The sequence below is a fragment of the Hippocampus comes genome, unplaced genomic scaffold, assembly GCF_001891065.2.
Source record: "Hippocampus comes isolate QL1 unplaced genomic scaffold, H_comes_QL1_v1.1 scaffold30, whole genome shotgun sequence".
Lineage (NCBI taxonomy): Eukaryota > Metazoa > Chordata > Actinopteri > Syngnathiformes > Syngnathidae > Hippocampus > Hippocampus comes.
The window spans coordinates 9686-36915 of NW_017805705.1; the positions used below are offsets into that span (position 1 = coordinate 9686).

The window sequence follows — 27230 nt, forward strand, 5'->3', positions numbered from 1 at the left end:
AAAATAAAACATGTAATATTCAGGAAAAAAAAAACATACACGTAAATCAATGTTTGTATATCTTTGTACACATTCCTTCATAGTAAAGCAACCACAGGAATAAAGCCCATAACTGACAGGTTGTTAATTAGCTCGTATACGTTAGCCGCAGTCACTAAATTAGTACTTTTTGCAACTTTAACTTTGAAATGAGTGGCTTTTTCTTTCTGCGTTGACTTGTTTTTTTATCTTAAAAGACACTTTCTTTATATTGTTATACAATCCAAATACATTCTGGTGGTTACAATAACTGGCTTTGCTTTGCACTTGGTGCGTCTTATTAGACATGCATTAAAAAAAAAGGCTAGCAGAATGGACAAAGACAGGAGGCATCATACCCTAAATAACTTTTTTTTTTTCACACTGTATACAAAATTGGCACGCGCTAAAGGAAAACTAAAGGTTAAAAAGCCAGAGACTAGTGGTATTGAAACAAAACAAAAAAAAAAAGCGGGTAAAAGCTTGAGGAAGCTCATACTTAGGACTCGGTCTTCTTTTTGTTCTTCTTCAAGAAGGAAGGAGTGCGGAACTTCTTTTTCTTTTTGGAAGGGGACTTGCTGGGAGACTCGTCGCCTTCTGCGTCTGCAGCAGCGAGTTCCTCGACATCATCGGCAGTTTCGGTGGCAGCAGGGGCGGGGACGGCATCGGAGTCCTCGACGGGAAGCGCAGGGGCATCGGACGGGTCGTCGGGGGTTAAGTCGGGCAGGGTCTGTTTCAGGGTGGCGGCGTCACTGTCGTCCTTAAATGTCGGCTCCGGCAAGGTCTCTGATGGGAGACAGTGGCAATGGTTAATGACAGAAAGAGGCTGCTGTTGAGCTCACACTCTCACACCGACCAAGCTGGTGAAAGAAACAAGCCCCTTTTACCTGCCCGGAAAACCCCAACATTTCCCCCACAAGTCGTAGCTCTATACAAACCACACAGACACAGAATGAGGGAAACAAGTTGACTTCGCCATTTTCCGCGTTCGGAGGCAAGTATAACACTGCCTGTAAAATTCTGGATTTTTCACCCGTCCTTCAGTCAACTTTCTGTCTAAAAGACACCAACACAAAATGGGAACGAGTCACAATTCTCCACCTTCGGCCATCGCAGAAGAAGTAGCTTTTTTTTCACCTTTCCTGTCATTTGCTAAATGGCACCAACGCGGAATGAGGGGACAAATTCGATAGCGCTACTTTCCGGCTTTGGAGATATATTGTTTGGGAAAAAAAAAACCCAAAACACACTGCTCATAATCTTGCCCGCATTAAAAAAAAAAACCCCACACAAAACAAAACACTGTACTTCCTCAAACGGTGGCCTCCACTCTAATAGACAGGGCACCCCAATTAACTAATTGCTACACAGTAGCACAATGGTGCTTCTTTCTCCATATCGTGTGGGCTTTGATTAACATGGCGACTGGCATCGCCATGTTTCAGTGAGGATGCTTTGCCTCGACGCAACAAGGTCTGCCGAGCAGACATGTCATCTATGCAGGGATGGCAGTTTGAAAGTGCTCTATATATACAGTTGAGTTGAGTTGAGTGTCAAAAAAATGCCCACAAATTTAAAGCTAGGGAAGAAAAACCTGAACGAAGCAGAGAAGAGGATGCTGTACGCAGAACTGATAACGGGGATTCTTTGAAGTCGAGTCAAGAATAAGGGCCGGCCACGATATGAGGAAATCAGAGTGCTCTTTCCATCGTTTAGCTTTACCTTCATATAAGCAGCAAAATCTTAACAAGTGCCAATCCTTTGATCATTTCCACCCTGTGTATACAGACAAAAATATGTATATTATATTCTGCTCTAGACTACTTTGGCGCTTTCAAAGGTTAAGAAAGCAAAACCACACAAGTGAGGTCAACACCACCACACGGCAACATTCTTAACCTCCTGAGACCTGAAACGCTTCAAGCCACTTTCTCTCGTTCCACAGACATGATCCTCATCTAAAAGTGTATCCTCATCAAATTTCCCTTCAACTACGGAACTTCTCAGAAGCTCCAAGTTCGGAATGAAAAACTGCTTCAAAGGGTCGCAGGAGGATAATTGAATCTGAAATGATGCTGCAGGTTTAAATGAAACAAACAGCCACATGACGCTCTCACAGCTACCAAAAAAATATCCGTTTAAATGTTAGTCTAATACTATTAAGCCTACGGCACAACCAGTCCTCTCCCACACACCCACACACATAGACGCATTCAAACATGGCGACAGCTTTTGGCCTTGGAGCAGCGTTTCCAAGCGCGACAGCATAAAAAAGCCAACAGCAGGAAGCCACACACGCACACTCAAATAAGGCACTTGTGTACCTGGTGAAGGAGACATCTGCAATATAAAACATGAAAAAAAAAACACACATTCAGGATTTCACCCGACCGTTTTGAGAGGCAAAATGTGTTTATTTTGCAACAGTGGGTCATTGGCAGGGAGCAAGGTTAGCTACTAACAAAAAGGTGGGGGAGTGAGGGTTACTTCAGAATCATCTGCTACGCTTTACTTAGTTTACGCATTAAAAGGCCGTTCGTTGGCAAATTATTTCATCATGTGAACAAAACGGCCACAGCGAAACCGTTTTTTTGGTGGTTTTTCGTTCAACTGATTTGAGTTGGGGGAGCTCTGAAATAAACCTCACTCACATCCGGAAGGAGCTTTAAGAGCCACGGAGTCATTAGTCCACAGAGCACGAGCGCTACAGGCATGCAGCAAGAGGAGGGGCGTGTCGGAAGACACGCATGGAGATGGTTTGGCGGGAGGTCATTCGATGGGGGTGGTGGAACTCTGCGTACTTACTATGGTAACAGGTACTCTTTTGCATTTCCATCTCCTGATTGTAATCGCAGCCACAAAGAAGAAAAGAAGCACAAGTAGAAACAAATGTCTATGCAGATCAAACCACAGGCACAGTGTTAAAATGAAAAAAATAAAATAAAAAATTTGGGGTGGTAGGGGGGAAAGAATGGTGTCCCGCCATTCTTAGTGGACCCCAACGACATGGACGATGGAAGGCGGAGGATCAAGGGGGAAGACAATAGAACAATAGCTCACATCTTGGATTACAGCTGACGTCAAAGCTGCACACCGCTTCACACTCATCTTGACTTCAACTACAGAATTACAAATCAATTATTTCGTACACTTTGGATGCCGCTGTGACACAGGTGTAATCCAACTGTAATAAAGACCAAGAGGAAGCGCATACGCATCTGGCTATATTTTGTAAATTCAGCATGAGAAATGACTTGCGTTCATACTTTTTGAACAATTTCTACCATAGGAAATAGTGAAATCAGTTCCAAAGGTATAAAAACAAAAAAAGTTTTAGTAACAATTGTACTATTTTAATTGTTGTAAACGTTTTTCCTCAAACGGTGGCCAGCAATTAACGAATTGGCCCCTTAATTGGCTCCCCGACAGATGTGAAGTGTCATTTACCTTTTTAGACACGGTTTCATTTCAACATTCTATGTAAGAGCTATCCTATGAAATTAAATACTTTTCCTTTACTTGTTGTGTTATTTAGGAGTAGTCTATATGGGGTCTTGCTAGTGCACCTAAAGGTAAACAACAAAATTTGACGTTTTCGCCACTGATCTAAAGAACGAAGTAGACATTTGTTTAGCCTTGACGTTGAGAAAAAAAAAAGCTAATGATTGAGTCAAGCAAGAGAAGACAAGAATGTGACTTGAAATTGTTTATGAAGTATTTTTAATGTTTGAATTCCTTTTTCCTGTTATTTTGACAATTGGACTAATTTTGCCTCTTGGCCTGTTATTACCCAAACACAGAACAATCGTAATGCGATTAAAACATTTAAACAGCCACACAGATGCATTGGACACTCCATATTGCCCTCGAGAAGACCACCGGAGATGTCCTCCACCCAGCCTGGAGGACTGGTGGAGGCCAAGTTGAAATCAAAACGGGCCAACCGGAGCCCCAGGAGAAATAATTGGGCCAACCTTACCCTCCTCTGCTCTGACTGGAGTGCTGGGTGGCGTACAGGTGGCCTTTGGGTCTTTGGCCTCGGCCCCTTCCTCTGATTCTGGTAATTGCTCTTGATCTGGGGAAAAGACGGACGTAAAGAAGAAAGAAAGAAGGAAATTATTTGACCACCAGGCAAAATAGAAAAGACAGAGTGACTTCAGGCAAGAGGGCGTTATCCATTCAGCTGCAGTTGAAATCAAGCCCCTTAAAAATGTCCCCAACATTGAAGACACATGGACAAAATCCTTGGTAGAAAGAAAAGGCCACATTTAGTACAGAGGGAAAATTGAAACTTGACAAAAGTAATAATAAATACAAATGTATTGAAAAGCAAAGAAGGGTAGATTGTCTTCTTCTAGGGTACCAACAACGTTGTCCACATGTGTCGGCTTGAATTTGCGTCAACGGTGCAGGAGAGATTGAACACCAACAGACATCAATCGGGGAAGGGTTAGCAGGAAGAAGCATCACCGTTCCAGTCCAAATACGGGCTGTTCTGATTGGAGGGGCTAAGCACAGCATACCACAGCAAAAGGCACGTTTGGATGCGAGGAGCGAGCACCCGGGCGTCCTCGGCTCCCCGTTCCAATCTGCAGAATTCTCGGATGCCTTCGACATCAGAGCGAGGGAGTTTGGGGGCGGGGAGGGGAGCAGCAGACTCAGGACCCACCCAGAGAGGGGAGAGAGGACAGGGCAGGATCGCCTCCGCTTCGCCTCATGTACCTTCAGCCTGATCCGCCTCCTTACTGAGGGCTCGCAGCACGGCGCAGTGGAACTCCTTATGGGGGGAGTCCGGGGGGACCGCATCAGCAAGGCCAAGGGTCGAGGAGCCCTGCCCGGAGGCTGTTGCTGTGCCGGCCGCAGAGGGCGCGGCAGGGGCTTCAACCGTCTGCGCGCTTTCCAGCTTGGAGGAAAGTGCTTCCTTACAATCGCCTTCTTCCTGCACTGTGAATCCATGTTGGCAGCGCACGTGTAGGCGGGGAGACATCATACCCACTATATTATCGATACTAGAACACAACGGCTCTTCGGATCTGGAACAATGCAGCATGACCCAAAAAGTGTTCTGATTTCAAATCTTTGTATTCTAGCAACAGGTTCAGAGGAAACTACTGCTGTATGTCAGCGCAAAATGAAGTTTAGGTATTGTTTGAAATGGACACATCCCAGTCGACCTGGTGCGCAACACATTCAGACAAATGAGCACTACCTCAAATAGATGCTCCCCCATCCCCACAAAAATAACTGGCAGTAACTATATCCCAGTTAACAGATGCTAGCCTTCACAAGCGGACAAGAAAGATTTCGCCGCTGAGTCCGTTTTCACTCTGTTACTAACCGAAACAACGGCAAAGACAGACGTACATAAACGGTCCCTCAGATGAATCTTGCCAAGTCTCATTTTCCCCCCAAACTACTGTTTGCAAATGATGGCACTGGCACATGGAAGACGGTCCAATCAGACTACTGCGACGTCACCCCGTTATGCTACTCACAGCCTCAAGGAGAGCATCTTCGTCATGCACAACAACCACAGCGATCGCAGTAGCTATTTTACCTTCAGGTCCTTTCTGCTTCAGCTCAACCTCTCGACGATACTCATCCAGCTCTTGATCGGTGAACTTGTTGAAGGGGTTGGGCCCCTGCTTGCTGACGATCACCTTGGGCTGGTACTCCTTCTCGATGATGGCCTTGGACGCGGTCACCAGCTCCCCCTTTTGGGACAAAGATGAGAAGGCAAACGGCAAAACAGAAAGACACTTCAAAATGATGGTAGGAGATCAAGACAAAAGCTGAAATGTGACATTTACATCGCTTGTAAAAGCTAACGTTTCCCGGCAGTTCGGATTCCAGTAAAGGCAGCATTATTTACGAAACAGAAAATATTTTTTCATGCTTTATTTAATGCATTTTGTTTAATTACTTGTGACATAAAAATATTTAATTTGGGATTTGCTAAAATTATTTCACAGTTGATCTTTAAGTGCTTTATACGTCACCCGGAATGCTGGCCCAATCTCAGGATCAAATTTTAAGATTTGGTGTTGCTGTGGAAAAGCGCACACGGTTGCGACAATCCTACTTTGCTGGATTGTAGGCGAGGCGCAAAGGTGGATAACATGCTGCAAATTTGCAGGGTCTATGCATGAAAGAGGCAAAAGTCACTCCTGCACAGAGCATAGCCTCCTTCATACACGTCATACAAACATGGCGACCGACTCCCCTGAGAGAGAGACGATGTGAGGAACAGATTAGTGACTGGAGCTGCAAGTACCTTTCTAATAGATCTAGCAGGACTATAGGACCCCTCGGAGGCATCGAGGGCGTCAATAGTGTCTGTACAGTCAGACAGAGGGGCATCCTGCAATAGTAAACCCAGTGAGGGCGGAAGGAGGTAGACGGGGGCAGCAGACTCATGTTAGCAAGCGGGAATTTTGATACACGCATGCAAAGGCGGAAAAGTTGCGCACAAGCAGCAACATAGCTGTAACTCACTTTAGCGTACTCCCTCAACTCCCAAATTTCCTCATATAGTGGCCAGGAGTATGCATGCAGCAAGTGTTTTTAAGGTGTGGCATTTATTTAATAAATACATAGTCACCACTATTTCTGGAAAACATGGTCTTAGCTTTATTAGAAGATGGAGACTTAATGACTTTATAACAGTTGATAGGAGTGGGATTGTATTTAGTTGAATGACAAATGCGCATCCACTGAAGCAAACATGCAAGGAAAGCTCCATCCGCATGCAAAGTGAAGCGACACCATGCTTCAAAGCGGCATCTGCTCATATGAAAGTGAATTCTAATATCAACAAACTCAACTACATAGCAGTTGTGTTCATTTCCCCCACATCCCGATCTTGCCTTGTATCCTGGAAGTGGAAATACTACCCGACAGACGGCGATGAACGCATGCACCCAGAAGTCCTTTTTTTTTGCGCTCAACATTCCATGAAGCCTGCCAAAGCTTATCCCAATATTAACAAAATTATGACATCATAATATAGCGCCCAATGTTCAATTATTGCAGCTTTTTTGGTATCAGGGGCTCCCGACCTGGAAAGTGACAGTATTTTAGCTCCATTTCCACCAAGGAACCACCAATTTCTTTCTGTTTTTGTTGTTTAAAGGTTTTTAAGGGTACCAAAAAGACAGCCCATTTTTTTGGCACCTTACCTTAGGTGTACCGACCACAGTGGCAGACTACCTAAAAAGGAGGAGCCACCCACACTAGTTGGCATAAAAGCCGACAGAACGTTTTCCTTTGCTTCGACTTAGCCAAGCACAAATCATGAAATGTAGGAGGTGACGTTTCCACCCATGAAACTATTACATATTGGCACAGATCCGGACTAAGGTGCACACGAAGGAATTCATTTGGTCTTTTTTGTCATGACAGTCCACTTGCTGTGGGGCAGCGACCCAACAAACGGAGAGTTGTGCAGTGTCGCAATTTGAAGGCATTTTGTAATGCGCATTATCAACATCTACAGGATTGGGCATGTTTGGGCTTGATGGAGGTAGCCCATGTTTTACCTTCCTCTTGATTATATCCCGCCTACTTGGTGGAAATGTGGCATTTCTTGATGTATGCATATGTACACCCACAATAATATTTTGGTCAATTTGTGATGTATAAAGCAATTAAGAGTAATTATACAATAAAATAGGAGCCAATATTCTTTCCTCTCCAGGTCGGGACAGAGGTGACATTGCGGCACCGACCTGCTGAAAATTGCGCTCCACCACCGAGCCAGCACACAGAACCTGAGACTGAGGTCCTGCGGTCTTAATGTCCTGCAGATTCTGCTCACGGATCTAAAAAGACACAAACGTCATAAGAATGGATAAACTGTCATAATAAAGATGATGAGGAATGAACAGGAACAGAATCCAAGGCTACCTTATTCCTCATTTCCAGTACTTCTTTGGGATTGGTGTTCAACGGGATGAACTGATTGGCCACGGCGGCCTGACGCATTCCGTCCTCTTTAGTCCACTGCGAACGCCACAAAAACAACAACAAAGTCAAAACAAAAGAGAGGCAAGAAGCTGAGAATCAAACTGAAATGACACAGACAACCAGTTTTTGCAGGCTTCACTAGAACTAAAATCAACATGCTCAACTGAAAAAAAAAACACAAAAATGGCTTGGCATGAAAAAAATGACTGGAATGAAGTGAGTCAGCGATTAAAATATATTTTGTTCTGATCAACCGCTAGCATTACGAAAATTAGGGGCGCAGCTGAATCGATTTGGGATCGCTGAGTTTAAAGACCCTACCCAAACGACAAATATGGGTCTGGCTCATTCACATGACCTTATATTGACCTAAATTAAAATTATGTTCACATTACTTTGTTCCCCAATCATCGGTGATGTTTACTAAACCAAACCCATTAAAAAAAATTAAAAAAAAAAAGATCATGTGGTGTTGACATCACAGCGTGAGAATGAAGAGTAGAAGAGAGAAGGATGGGGTGAGGAGCGGGAGGGAAATGATGGTGCTTACGAATCGAGGAGAGCGGGCGGTGGAGTGTGAGCTGGCATCACCAAAGCTATTTTCAAAGCTGATTTAACAACAGGGATAAGGACAGGAAAAAAAAAAAAAAGAAAGAGAGAGAGAGAGAGAGAGAGAGAGAGAGAGAGCGAGAGAGAGAGAGAGAGAGAGAGAGAGAGAGAAAAAAAACCCTGTGTGGGAGGTTCCAATGTAATTCTTTTCTCTGTCAAGCACTATAACATAAAGTAACTTTTATTTTGTTTCTTCAAAATAGCCCCTGTAAATATCAGTTGTGCAAATAAAGGAATGCCCCCTAAAAAAAAAAATAAAAAAAAAAAAAAATCACCTAACACCTGTTATTCAGTCAATAAACATCACCCACCAACAGCACTATTTGTCGAAATACGGCATTTGTAGAGGTAGCCCCAGGATCCTCTTTGTAAAAAAAAAAAATAATAATAATAACCTGGTAATGCTCAGCAGGACTGTGATAAAACGGAATCAGTTTCAACCCAAAAAGAAGAATGAGCAGCAGGTGAAAAATCCAGCTTTCATGCAAGAATTCTTTTCTTCTTAAAAATTGTGCCTGCAGGAAGCTCATGAATTTTAATCGCGGTATTGGAATTAAATGAAGACAAGGGGAAGGAAGGTGTGTTAAGCATGAAGATGGACAGGTAAACACAAGATATATACTCACTGAGGAAGAGCATCACAACACAACATCTCCTACTTTTTCCAACAGGAGATAATTCATTTTTATAAAGCCAGGTCAAATTAACGTTTCCCCATCCCCGCTGCCAATCATGCAGAATTAAAAGAAAATTATAATAAACTTAATTAGAAGCAATTGCTATTTTCTTTTTTTTTTCTTTTTTGGGGAAAAGGCAAATCATAAATTCAAGCTGCATTATCCTGAAAAAGGGCATTCCGCCTGTCTTAAAGTATGCAAGCAATTCACTCTTTTAGCTTAATAAAGAAATGTAAAATCAAGTGCGTAGCAGAGCGGTGAGCACCCCCTGCTGCTCGCTCCTCTGGGAAAAACATCCTCAACAACGCATTTCACGATCCACACATGCAGTGGGGCATGCGGTGGGGCAGCTGGTCGGCCATCGTGACGCATTCAAGGACTGTGGGGGGGAAGAATAAGCTACACGATGATTAAAGCAAGCCTGGGAGAGACTTCAAAAATACTTGTAAACATGTATCAACACTAGGAACAACTATTTTGATATTGTATTTACAAGGATGGGAGAATCTCAGAATGTTCCGAACTCTTGCTTTTATGCCAGCGATGGATAATTCCATGCAATCTACTGAATTCTGCAAATCTTCAGTTTTCACTTCCATCCGGAAAGGGAGACTTTCCTAATTCTGCAATCAGTTTTCAGCAGTAAAATTGCAAAATTAGCTAATTATCCCATTAATATACTTGCCCTGTCATTTTTGATTAAGTAGTTTTCAGACAAGTAACATTTTAATTTTGTATTTAGAGCGAATTCTTGATTAAGCTAATTTGGATTTGTTTGCAGTTAAATTTAATTGACTTTCTTTGCGTTTTTGCAGGAAAAAAAATCTTTCTCCACCTCAATGTAGCATTCTCATCCCCATATTTTAAACAGTCAAAAAAAACTGAAAAAAGTGATTTCTGGAAAGGAGGAAAATACTGAGTAAAGTGGAGTTACTTGTAAATTTACAAACTTAAAAACAAATGTGAAAGAATCTCATGTTAATAGGAGTTGAGTCGTCATGCTTTTTAAAAAGTCTGGTTTTAGTGATCGAAATGGACCTGTTAAATGGAAAAATATGTATTTAAAACTTTTTATTATGTTTTTTCGTTGGCAATAAGGCAACAAAACTTTCCCCCTCACAGCCCAGTACACCAAGATTTTGACCAACTGCCGCCAACATGGCAGCTACTGTATATACAGACACACACACACATACACAAACATATACTATGAACAATAAGGTAGGCACAGACCAAGCAGTTGGTTATACAGCTTGGCACGCAGACACCGGACGAGAGAGACTGCAGCAAGGGTTTGACGTGATCGTGTGTTATGTTCGTCCACACCTTAGGCTTGGACTTGGGGCTGCCGCCGTCGGGCCCGTCCTCGCCGGGCTCATCGGGCCGACCGCCGGCATTGAGCCAGCGGGTCTTGTCACGCTGGCCGCGCTGGAAGCTGTGTTTCATTGGGGAGCGAGCACCCGAGTCGCTGTCCTCGCCGTAAGAGTAACCGGCTGAGTAAGCGTTCTCCACCTCACTGTACTTTTTACCTTTGTCTCGCAGTGCTGGACAGCGGTAAGGGTAGCCAGTCCTATAGCCCTGATGGGGACCAGACAGTCATGATTAAGGGCTTGTCAAACTCCTGCAAAACTCAAAATGTTTCAGGGTGGCGTACCAGGTTGTCGAGCATTCGCATGAGAGCTTCAAACTCTTGCTCCCCTACAAGCCACTTAGGTTGGACAGAGGACCCGTCGCCGGCAGGCTCGGGAACGCGAGGACGGGACTTGTACTTGCCTGGGTCAAGCATCACCAGGTTATCTGGGCCTCCAGCGCTGGCCAGTGTTCGCACCTTCAGGAAAAATAAAGGAAGCATGATGATGAATCTAATTTAAAAAAAAAGAAACAGGTGAGATACAGTATATGCATTTGAGAAAGTACACCTTTGCAATATAGCACTCAAACCAGGCTGTTTGAGTCGTACTTTTGCCAAGTAGAGCAAATAACATTGCAGATTCACTGGCATCAGTAGTTTCTTGAGCACCCTACCTCATCAGCATAGAGCGCATATTGGGCTTTTAATGAACCATAAAGTAAAAAAAAAAATTAAAAAAAGAATCAATTTCTCTCACCTGAATCTCACATGCATTGACCAGGTTGTGGATGTAATAGAATGCTTCCTCAACAGTTTCGCCCACAGACACCAAACCGTGGTTCCTCAAGATAATCACCTGAGGTGTAAGGAAGACATGAAAGTGTCTTAGGATGAAAACTAAAGAATATGAACAACAGCGCACATTGAGATGGTACCTTGGCATTTTTGCCCAAGTTCTTCTGAATGACAACTCTTTCCTCATCGTCCACCAGGATGCCTTGGTAGTCATGGTAGGCCACCTCACCGAGGGCAAGAGCCTCAGGCGAGATGGGGAGCAGGCCACATTTCATAGCTGACACCTGGAATTGTAATTTTAGCGTTGCACATTTTTCTTGGATATCTGCTCTAAAAAACATTTCCAATAGTTTATTTCCAGACTTACCGCTGCACCTGCAGCCGTGTGTATATGGACGACGCACTTGATTTCCGGCCGTGCAGCATAGATGGCGGCGTGCAGATTGAAGCCAGCCCCGTTGACGCCGAGGTTTGTACTTCCCCGATCTACGATGTCACCCGACAGGTCAATCTTCACCTGAAGGACAAAGGATTCAAAATGGAATGATAAAACTCGACAAAACGCAGAAGAAAATCAGAGCTGAAACAGTGATCAAGACTCACCAGGCTGGACGCGGTGACTTCGCTATACAGGAGCCCGAAAGGCACAATCAGGAAACGCTCTTGGTCTGAGTTCACCCTTACCTGGAGGACAGAAAGTAAGTTCCAATTCAAGAGTGGTTCCACCAATTTGGCGTTTCGCTGAAAATCATCTTACCGTGAGATGGTTGTAGATGAGTTGCGACCAGCCAAACAGGTCTGTGAGCCGGTAGAAGGCCGCCAGCTTGCATCTGAGAAGCTTCTCTCCTTTGTCATATGAGATAGAATCCGAGCCACGTAAATCGTTCACTGGAGTCACCATACCCAAACCTGAAGAAAAGTGGTTACATATGAGCAAAAAAAAAAAAAAGAAGGGAGCAGGGGGTACGGCCATTGCCAAACATGTTAACGATAGCCCTGCATCACAACTAAGAACAAAATTATTGTAGGAAAAGGCAAAGGAAATCAAAAGTAGACCAACAACTATGGGAAACTATCACCAAACTGACATGGATGTTTTGGCAAAAAATAAATAAATAAATAAATTGTGTGGCAACGGACTACAGACAGACAGAAAGTCAGACTTACTCATGCTGAGCGCTGCCATACCCCCCTGCGGTGCAGCAGGACACATGGAGGGCATGCTGGTGGTCATGAAATCAGCAATCTGCTGCAGCGCCAGCAGGCTGGTGGGCGTCTTGCCCTTCTTCAGTTGATCTTGGATCATGGACTCCAGCTCATCGCAGAACACCTGCAAAGTGAAGCCATCGGAAATACAGCACGACTCCTCCATGGAAATGCCGCAGAAGCTTTTCATACATCACAACAGACATATTTTAAAACAGTGGATACCTGTAAAGAATGTAAATCAAAACTTTGTGTGTATAATCGATTCTAAAAATATTTGACGGTGGCACGCCTAGTTTGTATTTTTAACTCCTTGACAAGCAATTAGAAATGGTCTTGCGTTGGAAACATTTGGTATAGTTGATCAAGGCAGCTAACTCCCCCACTGACCGGGCTCTGCAGGATCATGGAGACCCGCTTCTTCTGTTCCATCATGTTGAAGTCCTGGCGTAGGGCGGGCGCCACATTCCTCTCGCGCTGGTACTCTGGGCTGCTCTCGTCCACCACCCGGTCGAAATAACGCTCCTTGTGGGGGGCGGTGGCGGGAGGGTGGGCCGTCACCACGCCGGCACCTGAATCGCCGTTCATCCTGGCCTGGCCTCCTACAAAGAACAGTGACAGTTACAGCAAATTAATATACACAAGCACCAAGAAAGACTAACATTACCTTGCCTCAATATGATTAATTTGTTGTTGCAGCCCTAAAATTAACCAAAGCTGTAAATGCTTATTTGTCCTGATGTGCCCAATGGTGGAGCGTATTCAATATCTTGTGGTAATCCCCTCTTCCTCTCTCCCTCACATCTCAAATGTGCAAAATAAATATGGGACAAAATGTGTATGCGCAAGTCAGCATCACCTCTCATCAGATGTAAATGCTACTTCCTGTCACGTGACTGCCCTGAGAGGTTTGCCATTGATTTCCACTTGTGTGTTTCCTGGAATCGTGTCAAGCGCAAATTTTTAAAAAATAGTTTTTTTCAAACATGGTGTGCTCGTGAGATGAAGCAAGCCAACGGGTGATTAGACTCTGTCTGACTTCTGCAAGTGCAAACGCGCAAGGATAATGAACATGTTCTGGCAGCGGGAATTAATAATAAAAGATGTTCAGCCCAAAGTTCCATCACAGTGCTGCACTGAACCAAAACAATCCAATTTTGTCTGTCCTCACTCACTGATTAGATTTCAACACAAGCCTGGGCACTGTCTACTTTTGCATCCTGTGTGCAGTCTCTGCCAAGCAGAGTTAAAGGGGACGTATTTTGACAAAGAGGACTTTTTATATTTAAGTCATTTTATCAGCTAGTGATCGTCACATGACCAAAACACATGCCACATGCCGCAACACAGAAAACAGATGTGCCATGATTGATCATTATCTGACCCTTTAGGCACTACGGTGTCATTTTCAGTCGGCAGCAAGTGGCAAAAAACATACTTCATTCATATTCCACAAACGCCATATTAATCACAATACTGGGTTTAGGCTGGTGGGGGTGGCAACATATTGTTGTAAGAAATTTTTTGACTTGACATCCCCTTGAAAAAGGATATTATTTTTGCTCTAATATTATCACTACATCGGTGGCATAAAAAAATGATATAATCGTTTAAAACAATAGTTGCTGAGAAAATGTCCTTAAAATTTTTATTGTGACAAAATATAAAATTAACACATAACCGTTAGCAACAATAGCGTCAGCAGATAAAGGACGCTTTCTCCCTCCCGCCCACGAGGCAGATAAGATGTGTCATATCGCAACTCGTCATCCCGCCTCAAAAACATGGGCACAGGGACAGCAGGTGTTAGGTGGTTTGGCAATTCCCCAGTCCTGCTTGAGAGTGCCATCTCTATGGAGACCCAACTCGTTGCCAGGGGAACGGGATGGTCTTGTGAAGATTACTGTTATGTAAGAGCAGCTGTGGGCTAAGATCGTAGCAGTACAGTCGGTGTTACAAGGCGCACACCGCTAAGTTGTACGCACCAGCCTGCAAATCAGTGTAGTTTATGAAATGTATGGAGTAAATTTAAAAGAAAAAAGCTTAGCGTAGAATCTTCGCTGCACAATATCTGGCTTGTACAAATAGGGTGAAACAGGCAGGTGCTAATGTGCCACCTGATGCTTTCCATCCAGTTTAACTTTGTTAAGGCATGTAACACACACACACACACACACACACACACACACACACACACACACACACACACACACACACACACACAAGCTATGTCAGGCATTTGGTACTACAGCTTTGCCAGAAGGATAGCGCGCAAGTTTTACAGTGAGGCTTTTATCTGTAAGAGACTGCACAGGCCAGGCCAGACGTAGGATCGCGGGGCTGTGAATGGGTACAAACGAGGGCTTCATTTTGAAACGCACTGCAGTCGAGGGTGTGGCAAGAGTGTGAGTAAAAGAAACACCCACGCATATACGCACGCACACATGCATGCACGCACACACACACGCACACCCGCCCATGCATAAATAACGTGTGCAGTTACTGTTGTGGTAGCAACACACAGCCAGACTGACTCAGTCACATGGGAATTATCAGCCATTCTATAATCAATCCGGAAAGCTAACTGAAGGACTCATCCACATCCAGCATGAGAAGCGGCTGAAGGGGACGTCACAAAATGTGTGATGATAACCATAGAACCAGTAAACCCACTACAAAGTGTCTGGCAGCTCGGTGCATCAGTAGCAATTCAATATAGAGTGGATGTGCAATTATTTTAATGATTTTTTTTTTTTTTTTTTAACCGAGTAAATGCCAATGTAAATAGCTGGAAGCGCAACGGCTAATGACTGGATAGGAACAGTGTACTGTTCCCAAGTAGATGTTAATGTAAATAGCATGTAGCTGGAAGCACAATGAGTACTGACTAGCAAGGAACAAACTGTTTTCCAAGTAAACACTAAGACACAGGTCTGAAACGTGATGTGCCTCAAACGGAATGGTCTGCACTTTCCCCAGACCTGAATCCTCTTGAAAACCTGTGAGATCAGCTGAGTCGACCTGTGGGCTTCCCTTCAAGAAGAGTGGGGATGCCATTGCCTCAACAGACAATAATTCAACTTATGAACTGCATGAGACGTCGTCGTCAAGCTGTAATTGATGCTCAAGGGCACATGTCGAGTTATTAAGATTTTGAATTTTTTTTTGTCGTGGTGTACCCACAATTGTTGTGAACTTTGGTTTCAATTAATTGTTTGAGGTGAGGAAATCACCAGTGCATCCTTCTACTTAAATGTCCCACTTTCATATTACATTATATCACTGTAGCATGAACGTTTAACATTGTTCCATAAATTTCACCTGAAAGCCAAATACTGTAATAACTTTTTGTGAGTAGAACACATTCGTGTTCATGTCTCCTTATACTGTACTTGCATGCCAATTAAATGCAGTACCTTGAACTTGCCAAACACGAGCTGTTTAACTGTTTTAAATCATATCTTCGTGATAAGCTTCAGAATTTGGGAACACTACAATGCAGGACAAACCTTCTTGACATAAGAATAAATAAATATAGCATTATTGCTTGCAGTAAATGGGAAAACAACTACGGAGGACAAGCAGCTGTTTCAATTGTACAATAGAGCTCCACGGGCCTCCGTTAGCTTATGATAAAATGGGTTCAATCAAACCAAGACTATGTTTTCCTTCTTCTTAGGGTAAGCGGCAGACTTTTACAATAAAACAAATTGTTGGGCCAGAGTGTCGCAAAAACAAACCAAAAAAAGTGCACACCCACTTCCCTGCAGCCTCCATTGATCAAGCAGCGACATATTAGCAAAACAACGCTAGCTTGCTCGCATCTACTTTTAAAACATACGTCGCAAGTAAAACAAGCCAGGACGCATGTTGCGCCGGGCAAACGACGAAAACAAGTCACTGCGGAGCTTACCCTCTCGTAGACGATGTGATGAAATGTAATCGCTGTCAGTTAAAAGCAGGCAGGCGAATTCCGCTATTTTCGTCCACAGAATCTGTCGATAGCAGGGTGAAATTTTGCCCCTCCCCTTGTCGTCCCCCTAGTTTGGCTCCTCCCTCTCTACCATCACCCCCGACTTGGGTGCGGCCAAACCAGTAATTGCAGCTGCTCATTGGTCAAGCAGCAACATGTGACATTATTGGGACGTCTGATTGGATGACAACGGTGTAGCCACACCTATGGCATGGAAAGAAGTTCTGGGAGGAGTTGTATATGTAACACGTGACGTTACGGGGAAGTCTGATTGGATGATGAATTTTTTTAGCCCGGCACATTGAATGGAAAATGCATTTAAATTGGCCTTCCACTAGAGACTGCAATTGACAAACCTATGAGAATAGGCTTGCTATGTTGCTTCCATACACACACACACACACAGCTCTCTCGGCCACCCCAGATTTGAGGCGCTCTTTCATTTAGCATTTCTAATCAATTTAAGCTTTTAAATGTTGCAACGTGACATGCTAACGCATGAATGTAACCATTCATGGTTTTACCACGAGATGGTGTTGCTGTCACATGAGGCTGAACTCTAAATTGAGTGATCCCCGCGTGCATATGTTGTTTACTCTTTCACCTTTCAACCAAGATCTTGTAAATGTTTCTTGAAACTTGAAATGCTTTACATTCATTCATTTACTATGAGATGGTGATACCTTGTCAACACTGTTCCGGGAAGATGAACTCTTAACCTTGTAATTGGCTCCAATTCAGCATATGACGTCCTGATGGGTTTTTCCATCGAAAAAGAAGGCCAGATTTGCAGGGTATATGTGAGAGGGAAGAGCCTCAGGTGAGAACACAAACATTTCCCTTTGTCACACATATCTCGTTTTCCTTCAACAGGAAATATGCGATATAATGATATTTGAGGAGCTCAACAACAGGCTCAGCGTGGTTAGAATGATGAGAAGCGCTTGGTTGCACATTGTCGTGACATGATTCAATGATGACTATTGCTTCAGTGTATAGGAAGTGTGGGAAACACGTTTTGCAAGGCAGGGTTACCAAACCAAAGCTTAGGAGCCAAAACGGGTCCTGATATGGAGCACTACCTGCAAAATTCATGTCCCCTGTGGTCTTTATCGTTGGTTAATCATCACGGAAATGCTCTGGCATGTATTTTTATTCTTAACTTTTGCTGTTTACACCATTAATTGTGAGAGGACACTCTGCCGCGACCTGTGACTTTTGTCTAATAATCTTAGCCTGGTCAATACTGTACACAGTGTTCCTTTGAGACTGATCCCGGACCTCCGATGCTGACCCTTGCCGGGCTGAGAATAATTGCACAGTCTGCCTTTGCAGCATGGATACCACCAGCTCGAGTCGCTAAATATACCCAACTGGTGAGTCTGAAGAGCTCAGGCGTAGAAATAGTATCCTTCGACTGGAAATCCACACCTTGCAGCATGACGCTCTGTCCATTGTGCACAGGAGGAATTATTTCAGCCACTGCGATTTGGAGATTTTGAAAATGCAAAACAGCTCGCACCTTGCACAAAAAGTGGCAATGATGCAATATTGCTTCCATTCTCATTAAAAAAACATGCATGTGAACTTCTTTAAAATTGTCCATCGGTATGAATGTGTGTTTGAATGGTTGTTTGTCTATAGGTGCCCTTTGATTGATTGGCGACCAGTCCAGGATGTACCCCACCTCTTGCCCAAAGTCACCCGATAAGCTCCTTTTTGAGGACAAGCGCTAAATACATGGATGGATGGACATATATGTGAGCTTTGGAAAAAGGTCGTTCAAGCAACAAAGCATGCGGCGGACCAAAACTTTTGAACACTACTCCACGTGTATATCTTTTCAAAAGCAGCAGACCATCTCAAGTTGCAACAAATCATCTGCGCGGCACCGATACTTCTGCGCACATTCCTCGGTCACCTGTTTCCTCTTAGCAGCACATGTCAGCAAGTGAGTGAAGACAAAGTCAGCTGCTTTGCAAATTCATCTTATACCATCTGCCTCACCGGCAGACGATAATGAAGTCAAAAATTTATTTGTACAATTTCAAGCGATGCTACTCAGAAGCATAACCGCCATACTGCAAAACTCGGTGGGCTGTGCATTGGTTATCTGGGCCTTCAGTGGGGACTTAATCCACCTCTTAATACCACGATTATCTTGTTGCACTTAAACACCAATACTATTCAAAAATGCGCACGCACACACACATACACACACACACAAAATAAGCACCTGATGATGCCACATACTGTACATCATATGGAGCAGTTCAGAATCTATATTTATGTAATAACATGGCAAAAACAAAGCGTGGGATAAAATATCCAATCTACTCCAATTGATTTATAAAGTGAATTTAAAAACAACTGAGTTAACCACTGTGCTGTAGATCGGAAGTTAGGTAAAAAGTAGCACAAATAACAAAAAAAAAAAAAAATGTAGGACATATAACACAAAAACTCAATAAAATCACAGAATAGAAATACAGTTAAAGAGAAATAAAAGAATATTGTCTTATTTTTCATTTTTAGTGTTATTTATTCAATTAAGAAGTGTACTGAGTCACCTAAGACAGTTGTTCCCACTTTCCTCGTTCTAGAATTGAATAAAGTCAATGAAAGAAAATGGATTGATTGTCCAAGATTTTATTCAAATGTGAAATGCTATAAAGCGTTCCCGTGCGCTGCTGGTCGGTCAAGAAGTGTGGGAGGAGGAGGCTATACTGCAATTTAAAATATGTTTTATTTTGGGACTTTGCAATTTGGAGAATTTATGGGACGTTTCAAGTGTCAAGATGTCCTGAATGAGCTGAATATTTTGAAGTTGGAATGGTTCGAGTAAAAAAATGTGGAGTTTTAACTCGGGAATTTAACTGTGGAAGTAATATAAAAGCAACAATCGGGGTCTGCTGGAGGACCCCCTGCGCTACATCCCTCCTCAATAGGCGGCCCTCCTCCCTCTTCCTCCTCCCCCGAAGCGAGTAGCTCTGAGATCCCGGAGCGACACACTTTTCAACCAGTCTGGCTACGACCACCATGCGGATTGGGTCATAGACACAACAGACGCAGCGAACTTTGGCACACCGCTTCTTCTTTCCCGCACCGGGAGAACGAAGAAAGGAGTGGGAAAAAAAAAGCGTTTTTGGTGAGGTATAAGTTCATTGAAATTCACATTATTCCATGTTTTTGTTTTTTGTTGTTTTGCTAGCTCACTCGCTAGCCGCTGCTGAATGCTGCAGAGTCTCCGGTTGTCGTGCACTCGCTTGCACTTGTTGCTCCCCTACGGAGATGAGAAAACTATTTTAGGCGTTCCTGTTATCACTTTTCCCGAGATAGCGCCTTCTTTCGGAGTTTCTGTATCGTTTCCAAATCATAAGTGCGGAGTCTGGATAGTTAAAAGTTTAAAAGTAAGATTTCAAACGGTTCAAAAGCGTGGCGGTTATGGTGAGGAACATATGGTCCGCGGTCCTCAGGTACGGCAGCGTGATTTTTTTTTTCTTGAAGCTTGAACAATTATAAGGGGCTTGGAATTGTTTTCCTTTTTTCTTTATATGTTTCAGAATATCAAATAAAATGTTGGTGGTGCTAGCTGGAGATACACAAATTTCTTACAAGGGTTGATTTGTCTGATTTTCAATTCTCTTTTTTCTACTGTTAAAAAAAAAATTCTTAACTGTTATAATTACAATTAAAAACAAAGTGTCAAAATTCACATGATGTAAATGCATCATTAAGAAACTAGCATAAGATGAGTAGCAGATTTTTCAGACTTTTTTTTTTTGTCACGTCCCATAAAAGCCATTCTGGCACCCAAAGGTCATTGGGAGGTTTCTGCCCTTGACATGCATAAATTTAAGGCTGTTCTATCAACCGTAACAATAGCCCCCAATTACTTTCCAAAGACCTCCTCGCTGTAGAACATTAGAAACCAAAAGATACTGTTACTTGAAAAGCTGTGTAGGTTTGTGGGAGTTTCCTGTACTGTTCCTGAGTGCTGCGTAGCTGTAGCTAGTCAGTCTGAGGTTCCAATTGTTTCACCTGTATGTGTTTGCAGCTGTGGGGACTATGAAGGGGCAGGGAATGGCGTGGGGGCCTGGGCGTGTATTGTTGAAGCCCACTTAATTAGGCCCCACCATTTTCCCTCAAGCCTGTCTGGCGGGAGCACTGCATCCCCGGACTCCTATGGACTACAATTTCAGTCAGTCCACGACGTCCCTTTCCTTGTTGCATAATTCTTCCACCCCATTAAGTTTATTTGTCTTTGCCTGAGGCACGTCTGGCACGGGGCGGTGACTCGAGCCTTGTTGAAATGATGGACTGTCCGTCGCGTCATGTGACACCCAGGCCAGTCGGAATCATCGTGGTAGGGGGTTACATATCACAAGCTAGCCCTAACAGGATATTGCTGCGTGCGCTTTCACCAGCAGACAAATCATTAAACAGCTGGCAGTTGAGGCAGTTCTGTTGCTTGCGCTGACTTTGCCTCGGGTTAGAGGTTGTGTTTGTGTGTTGTGAGCTGGTCTTATTGAAAGGTTATGAAATGCCGGTAGACACGATTGACATATTGCTTATATTTGTTCTTTAGACACTGATTTCCCCGTCCTCATAACAGTTCGCTTTTGTTTCCAGCATACTATGAGATTGCACAACAAAAACATTTTGTAAAAACTGTGTTTCATAGTTTCTGTTCCTGTTGACCTGCGTACATCTTTTTCAGACAGATTTATGTTAAATTGATTCCTGGTAAAACGTATTCATCACAGACCATCTCTTGTTTTGTTTTTTTACATATTACCTTGAACCAGCAGATCCCCATGAGCTAAATTAAATGACACGCTACCCTCACTCTTGTTAGCGATAACTTTACCTTCTCTGAGAGGCTCCTTGTTTTCCACTCTTAATCAATTTGAAGCGGTCAGGAAAGGGGGATTTGGTCAGCGGGCTGAAAAAGAGTATTGTTCCGGACATGAACTTTGTGCAGGAATTGTGCCCATCTTGCATCTGTCATTGTGTTATTTGAAATTTTAGGTAGAAAAAAATACTACTGGCATTGGTACTTGGTATTGTTGAGTACTCAAAATTGAATACTTGCACTGGTCTTGGTCTGAGAAAGAACATTAAATCCTAGTTTTTACCTCAAAACATGCTCCAGTATCCGTCCCAAAGCAGTTGTTTTCTCAGGCTCATGCTTTGGGAGTGCTATCAGAGGCTAAAGATTCCCAGGCCTAGCTGAGGACATAGCTGAGTGCAGCGCAAAGCTCCTGATGCATTGCCACAGACAGCAAACTTGGCTGTTTGTGTGTGCGTGTGTGCGCGTGGGTGTGTGTGTTTCAAAGGTTCCCAGCGTTTAGTGTTGCCGAGGGCACAGAGCTGGAAGGCAATGGCAGCGGGAAGGCAGCCCACATACAGTACATTCTGTTTGTTGTTGATGTGTTTCTCCTCCTATCTTAGTCTTTTCTACCGCCTGCTTGCATGGCAACATTGACTTTTAGAGGTGGCAGATTTTAATCTTTTCCCTCGAATGGTTTACCGATAAACTCTGATAGCATTGAAAACAGTTAGTATGCGCCCTATTCAAGGTCCCTGGGCCTTTGCTGGACTTGTGGGCACGATTTCCGGTATGAACAGGACCCGGTGAGAGAAACAGAAAACATTTCAATCCCACTCGCTCTTAATTTGGCGGGGTTGGAGGATGACATCAAAAAGACACCTTGACTTCAAATGGTGAGGCAATGAGAAATCTCAAACGTTCTGAGGCAGTTTTATTTTTTTCGTCTTACATCTGACAACCAAGCTGTCCGTCTTGACTTTGTGATCCCTTAAACGAGGCTTCCCTCTGTCTTCTGCCAAGCAAGAAACCTGTAAAAACGAAGTCGGTCGTCAACTTTTCTCCCTTTGGAATTGTTTGAGGTGTTGCTGCACCCCCTACGCGGCAACACTTCACCGTACTTCTATTCAACTGGCTCTATATAACAATAACTCGGAAGGAACACGGCGACAGAGCACTTCTTGCATCTTGCGCTGTAGTACCGCCACCTCCAAAATGGCGGACACGTCGACGACGACGCACGTTCCCCATTGGCACTGCTAGTTCCCCAACTAAAGTGTTTCGCGATTACCCCAGAACGGTGCACTCTTCTGAGCTCTCAAAGGAGAGAAGAAAGCGACCCCCGTCACAATAGACACACTCCCACATGGCCCCTCCCCCCCGTCTCTCACTTGCTTCCTCCTCCTCGAGGTGACTGTGTGCATTGAGGTTTTCCAGAGACGAGACCACTCCTGCACAGTAGCAGATGAGGGCTGCCCCTCCCTGCCCTTTTGTACACGGTCGACAACTGAGAGCGATGTGGGTGAGATGACAGTCATCTTTGGATGATCAAAATCGGCGTGTTTCCGTTTGTCTGTCATGCACTCACAAAACCGAGAAGAAAAATCTCCTCACCTGCAGGATCTTCCCCCGCACTCGTCATGGTAAGACTCCTGTCACTGCATGACTGCTACAGACATCACATTTTGTGCTGTGGAGACTAGCTTGCTCGGTACGTGCTATTTTTACCCCCCACCACCACCACTGTGAAGTACCGGTAAATAATTCAGCATTGTGGTGGATTGCACTTTGTAGGTATCATTGGGACTTTTGGTTGAGTGGGAGGAAAATTCCCTCATAGGTGACTAATAGGTGACTCGATGTGGTAAGATTGGAGCTTCGAGATAGTCATTTCCTTTAAAAGTCACCATCATTTTTGTTTTTTTGCCATTTTTTTTAACATGACATTTTAAAAAAATCTTACCAATCCCATTGAGGTCACTGCAGATTGATTGGCTAAGATGCTAGCTGCACCACAGTGAGCCATGTGAACCAGGGATGAGCACTTGACTGCATTTCCTTTATGGAAGACTTAATCAGTTTGGCGATATATATTTTTCGAAGGGATGGGAAGAACTCAGAATGTTCTGAACTCCCGTTTCCAAGATAGTGTCATATTGAACATACTATTGCTGTTGGAGTTGAGCCATTGAAGGAATGGAGGTTCATTTCTCTCCGCTTTGCTCAGCTTTCGTTGGTCATGAGTCATTATAGGGCTCCAGAATGCCTGTAAATGGTTTGTCCGTAGAATATGAGACAGTGCGAGTCAATTTTTCATCCACTCACGCGAGTGTGAACAATAAATTTACAGATTGTTTTCTTTGTTTGTTGCGGAAACACTTCTGGTCGACACTCGGATCAAAATATTTTTTACCACCGGAGCAACACTGGCGGAAACTGGCACTCCAAAAAACTCTTTTTGGTTTGGGTAATCTGTGTTGGATTATGTACTTACTGTCCATTTAAAAGAATGTTGATAAAACATGTCTAAAAAAAAATCAATCTCATTTTTTAGTGCCCACTGCTTCAAAATTTGGTATACCAACACTTATCTGCTTACGGGGACCTAAATCCCACTTTGGCGGGTCACAATCTGTGTTATTTCAGTGTCGCTAAACCATAATAGTGTATTAATACGGGGAACCAATGTGGCCATTGTAATCCCTTAAAGGCAGATGAGATGAAGAGTTACTGCCTGAGTTTTCTGTCGACTCCAGGATGCATCACATTAAAATTACGATAACGTCATAAAGCTACCTTACGATGATTTGTAATACGACTGTGAGATTCGTTGTCTTCACCCGCATGCTGTTTTTACTGTTTAACTCAACAACGAATGATAAGGGTTTTCATAACGTGTTCTGTACCTCCATCGGCCACCACGACATTGCTTTATACGAGCACTTCCTTTTTACCTGTCCACTTTGGTTTGAAGATGAGCAAAGAGAAAAGCCGCTTGCCGTTATTTTACTTACAGTCAATACACCAAGTATTGAAAATTGGATCATCGTAGGAAGACGTTAGATCTACATGTCCTTTTTGGGGGAAATTCCAGAAACTACAAACAATTGTTACTGTTTTATGCACTACTTTCCTGTAAAATGTTGAATTGCTATTGAACGATACCGACAACAATCTTTGTAACATCGTTACACCATATTTTAATGAAGCAGCATTCGCCCTTGTGTTCTTTGATAGCAATGATACTGTTTGCTCCCTACCTCGAGGATTACTTCTCTCTGTTTAGCAAGCTGGCTCGCTGAGTGAGGGGCTGCCTCAGTCTCCACGGTAACAGGATCCCACAGAACTTGTCTCTGCGAGAGCAGGCCTCATCGGGGCAATTGTGAGCCACTGAAGCGTCTGCTAAGTTTGGAACCGTCTCACGGCCTGATTGTCATTTTGTGTGTATGACTAATCACAGTGGAAGGAATTTCAAGCACTGTAAGGCAATTCTTGCTCTCAACTTTCTTTTCTGCTTTTTTTTTTTCCCTCTTTTGGGCAGATTGGCGTTTCGAGAGTCCTCGGCCCTCATCCTCAACCCGTTTTAACTGTGCAAGGGGGAAAGTGAGAAGACGTTTGAATGAACCACCACACGCTAGCCGACGCCATGACCGATAAGTAAGTGGCGTGTGCTCGTCACGCCAGTGTCTGGCTGTACTCTGTCTCGCCTGTTTTATACGGTTGACATCCATGCAGTGTTGCTGCTGTGGCTCAAGCAATAACACTCCACTCACACTACGGGAAGTGTTTTTTTTTTTGGAGTGTTGCAGTGCACTAACAGAGGGTTACATGGGGTGAGGGAATTCATTACACCAGAGGAGTAAGTCGTTATGGTTTTGTGTGTGTGTGTGTGTGTATGTGTGTGTGTGTGTGTGTGTGTGTGTGTGTGTGTGTGTGGTGCGCGTGTGTGTGTGGTTGTTGGAGTGAAGGGGAGTAAAACTGTTTTGACCCCCCCTCTCCCCTGACTTTTGCACATAGGATGATTTTTATTTCTTGTTACCACTGACAAAATGGCAAGCTGAAGGCCTTTGAGGCTTTGTTTCAAGACGTTATTTAGCTTGGGATTCCATCACCGTGGCCTTCTTTTCATTGTTTTTCTTTCTTTTGTCAACCTTTGCTCCATCTCCCCACGTGGGGTTGGAGAATTTGGGTGCGTTAAGCAAAAACAATCTGCCATCAGTGCTCATAATAAGCGGAATAAGCACCAGAAGCCGGTCAGCTGAAAAGGATCTTCGCAAACAAGGCCGCTCCTGCCATGAGGCGGCGTGAAAACCGCTCAAGGCAACCCGTTTCTCACAATGTGACAGGCACAGTGGTCTAGTGGTTGGCACATCTGCCACAGGGTCCTGAGGATTTCATATCTCAACTCATGCCCCGCTCTGTGGAGTTTCTCCCCTGCTTGGGGGAAGAACATGCAACAAAGTGCCGCAAACGACTTTTCCCAGAAATGTCCATTACATTTGAAAGTAAGACAAAACAAATTTCTTTTGGGCCCTGCTGGAGTAAATCAATGTGAGCTGAAAGTTTAGGAGTAAGCGATGATGGTGTTGACAAGCTGTGCGTCTCTGATGAAAGGTAACTGAGCAACCAGAAGGACCGAAAAGGAGGGGGGAGGGGTGGTCCTTTTTTTTATTTGTGCGCCCGCTGCTAGTCGGTGTTGTCATACGAATACGAAGGTTCAATAGCGAAGAATGATAAATGTTTCTCCAAAAGGATGTGAGGGTAAAAGTTGGAGGACGTGTCCCACAGCCTGTAGGGAATAAAGCCCCCCCCCCCCTTTCAACATGCAACTACTTAACATCCGTACAAATGAAACAAGATGATGCTTCTTATTTGCTCTTCAGTTTGCACAAAACACATGAACAAATGTCCCCTTATTTCCTTGAATCTAACATTTGCTTAGTGTGGGATATCGGTCCACTTCCTCTTGGACACCAGCATTCCATTTGGTATTCCCAGATACTAATTGGCCTGCCTCCAGAGCCCCCGTCCAACTTTCCAAACAGAGTTGACCTTACTCATACTGTATTTGCTTGTTTTGAACACTTGCATTTTGTGTGGTCTTCATGGATCCACTAGCATGAAAATGTTTTTGTTTTTCTCACAATTCGTTAAAAGGTTTGAGATACAACACAGCATTCATACAACCCAAATAAATGGAGAATTAATTTGAGTATTTTTTATTTTTTTTCAAGACACTTGACTTAAGAGTAAAGGGCGGAGCTTGTCAATGCTCCAGGCTTTAATAATTCAGCCCTGGGGCCAGTTTAGTGCCGCGACTCTACCCATACTTACTTTTGACATTTTGTTTTGTAGCCTTGCTGCAATCGGGCTTGGAGCTTGTCAATGCTCCAGGTTTTAATAATTCAGCCCCGGGGCCAGTTTAGTACCGCGACTCTGTACCCATACTTACTTTTGACATTTTGTTTTGTGGCCTTGCTGCAATCGGGCCTACTGAGAGCAAACTGTCCTGTCCCGTGCAAATGAGCCACTGTTCATCATGACACTCTATTAATGGGCCATGTCTAAGTACAGCTTTTGGTCCCATGCCAAATGGGCTAGGAGAGTCAAGATGGTAAAAGCATGTTATGTATTTTTCACTTTTGTTGGCAGCACTTCATCACCAAGCTGCCAAATTACACTCGCCATTTTGTGTGGTTTTCTCAAACAGTCTAGCGGATCTGTTCATGCGGCGCATGCAATGCGCACGTTGCAAGAGACGAAACCTAATACTGGAATATGTGCCAACTATCAGAAGCTAATGTT

General features: G+C 43.7%; 2 protein-coding genes and 1 long non-coding RNA gene across 23 annotated transcripts in view; 2 read left to right on the top strand and 1 right to left on the bottom strand.

Moving 5' to 3' along the window:
* Nucleotides 1-399: 399 nt before the first annotated feature.
* On the bottom strand, nucleotides 400-16665 carry add1 (adducin 1 (alpha)). 17 transcript variants are annotated; one of them, XM_019882874.1, is made up of 19 exons: nucleotides 16535-16665; nucleotides 13012-13223; nucleotides 12583-12745; nucleotides 12173-12324; nucleotides 12019-12099; nucleotides 11783-11932; nucleotides 11556-11699; nucleotides 11378-11476; nucleotides 10924-11097; nucleotides 10503-10847; nucleotides 7924-8019; nucleotides 7746-7838; nucleotides 6293-6379; nucleotides 5576-5732; nucleotides 4741-4962; nucleotides 3998-4093; nucleotides 2343-2358; nucleotides 1741-1794; nucleotides 696-804 (listed from the first exon to the last, which is right to left on the bottom strand). In XM_019882874.1, exons 2-18 carry the CDS (start codon nucleotides 13207-13209, stop codon nucleotides 1743-1745), a joined length of 2325 nt encoding a protein of 774 aa, XP_019738433.1. In that variant the 5' UTR covers nucleotides 13210-13223; nucleotides 16535-16665; the 3' UTR covers nucleotides 696-804; nucleotides 1741-1742. The 17 variants fall into 17 exon arrangements, 16 of the variants coding, with proteins under 16 accessions (XP_019738444.1, XP_019738432.1, XP_019738445.1 ...); XM_019882879.1 differs by lacking the exon at nucleotides 1741-1794 and adding an exon at nucleotides 2824-2857 and having other exon boundaries at nucleotides 731-804; XR_002169808.1 differs by lacking the exon at nucleotides 2343-2358 and adding an exon at nucleotides 2824-2857 and having other exon boundaries at nucleotides 788-804.
* Nucleotides 1380-1683, top strand: LOC109523619 (uncharacterized). The gene is made up of 2 exons (XR_002169809.1): nucleotides 1380-1491; nucleotides 1539-1683. It is a non-coding gene; the product is annotated as an uncharacterized LOC109523619 (long non-coding RNA).
* Nucleotides 16666-19569: 2904 nt separating the features above from the next.
* The window catches only part of sema4d (sema domain, immunoglobulin domain (Ig), transmembrane domain (TM) and short cytoplasmic domain, (semaphorin) 4D), a 31878-nt gene continuing 24217 nt past the window's right edge, over nucleotides 19570-27230 (top strand). Inside the window, exons 1-2 of one of the 5 annotated variants that reach the window (XM_019882891.1) lie at nucleotides 19570-19742; nucleotides 24967-25082. In XM_019882891.1, the coding sequence (XP_019738450.1) occupies nucleotides 25045-25082 (38 nt within the window). In that variant the 5' untranslated portion in view covers nucleotides 19570-19742; nucleotides 24967-25044. Of the gene's footprint in view, nucleotides 19743-22810; nucleotides 23069-24966; nucleotides 25083-27230 lie in introns of those variants that run through there. The other 4 variants (XM_019882897.1, XM_019882896.1, XM_019882894.1 and 1 more) reach the window with 4 other exon arrangements.

Coding starts and splice junctions, on each gene's coding strand:
- add1 (XM_019882873.1), bottom strand. CDS start 13,209: ATGAACGGCGATTCAGGTGCCGGCGTGGTGACGGCCCACCCTCCCGCC. Junction 12,100..12,172: donor TCATCTACAACCATCTCACG/GTAAGATGATTT, acceptor TCTGTCCTCCAG/GTAAGGGTGAACTCAGACCA. Junction 5,733..6,292: donor CTGCTAGATCTATTAGAAAG/GTACTTGCAGCT, acceptor TTGTCCCAAAAG/GGGGAGCTGGTGACCGCGTC.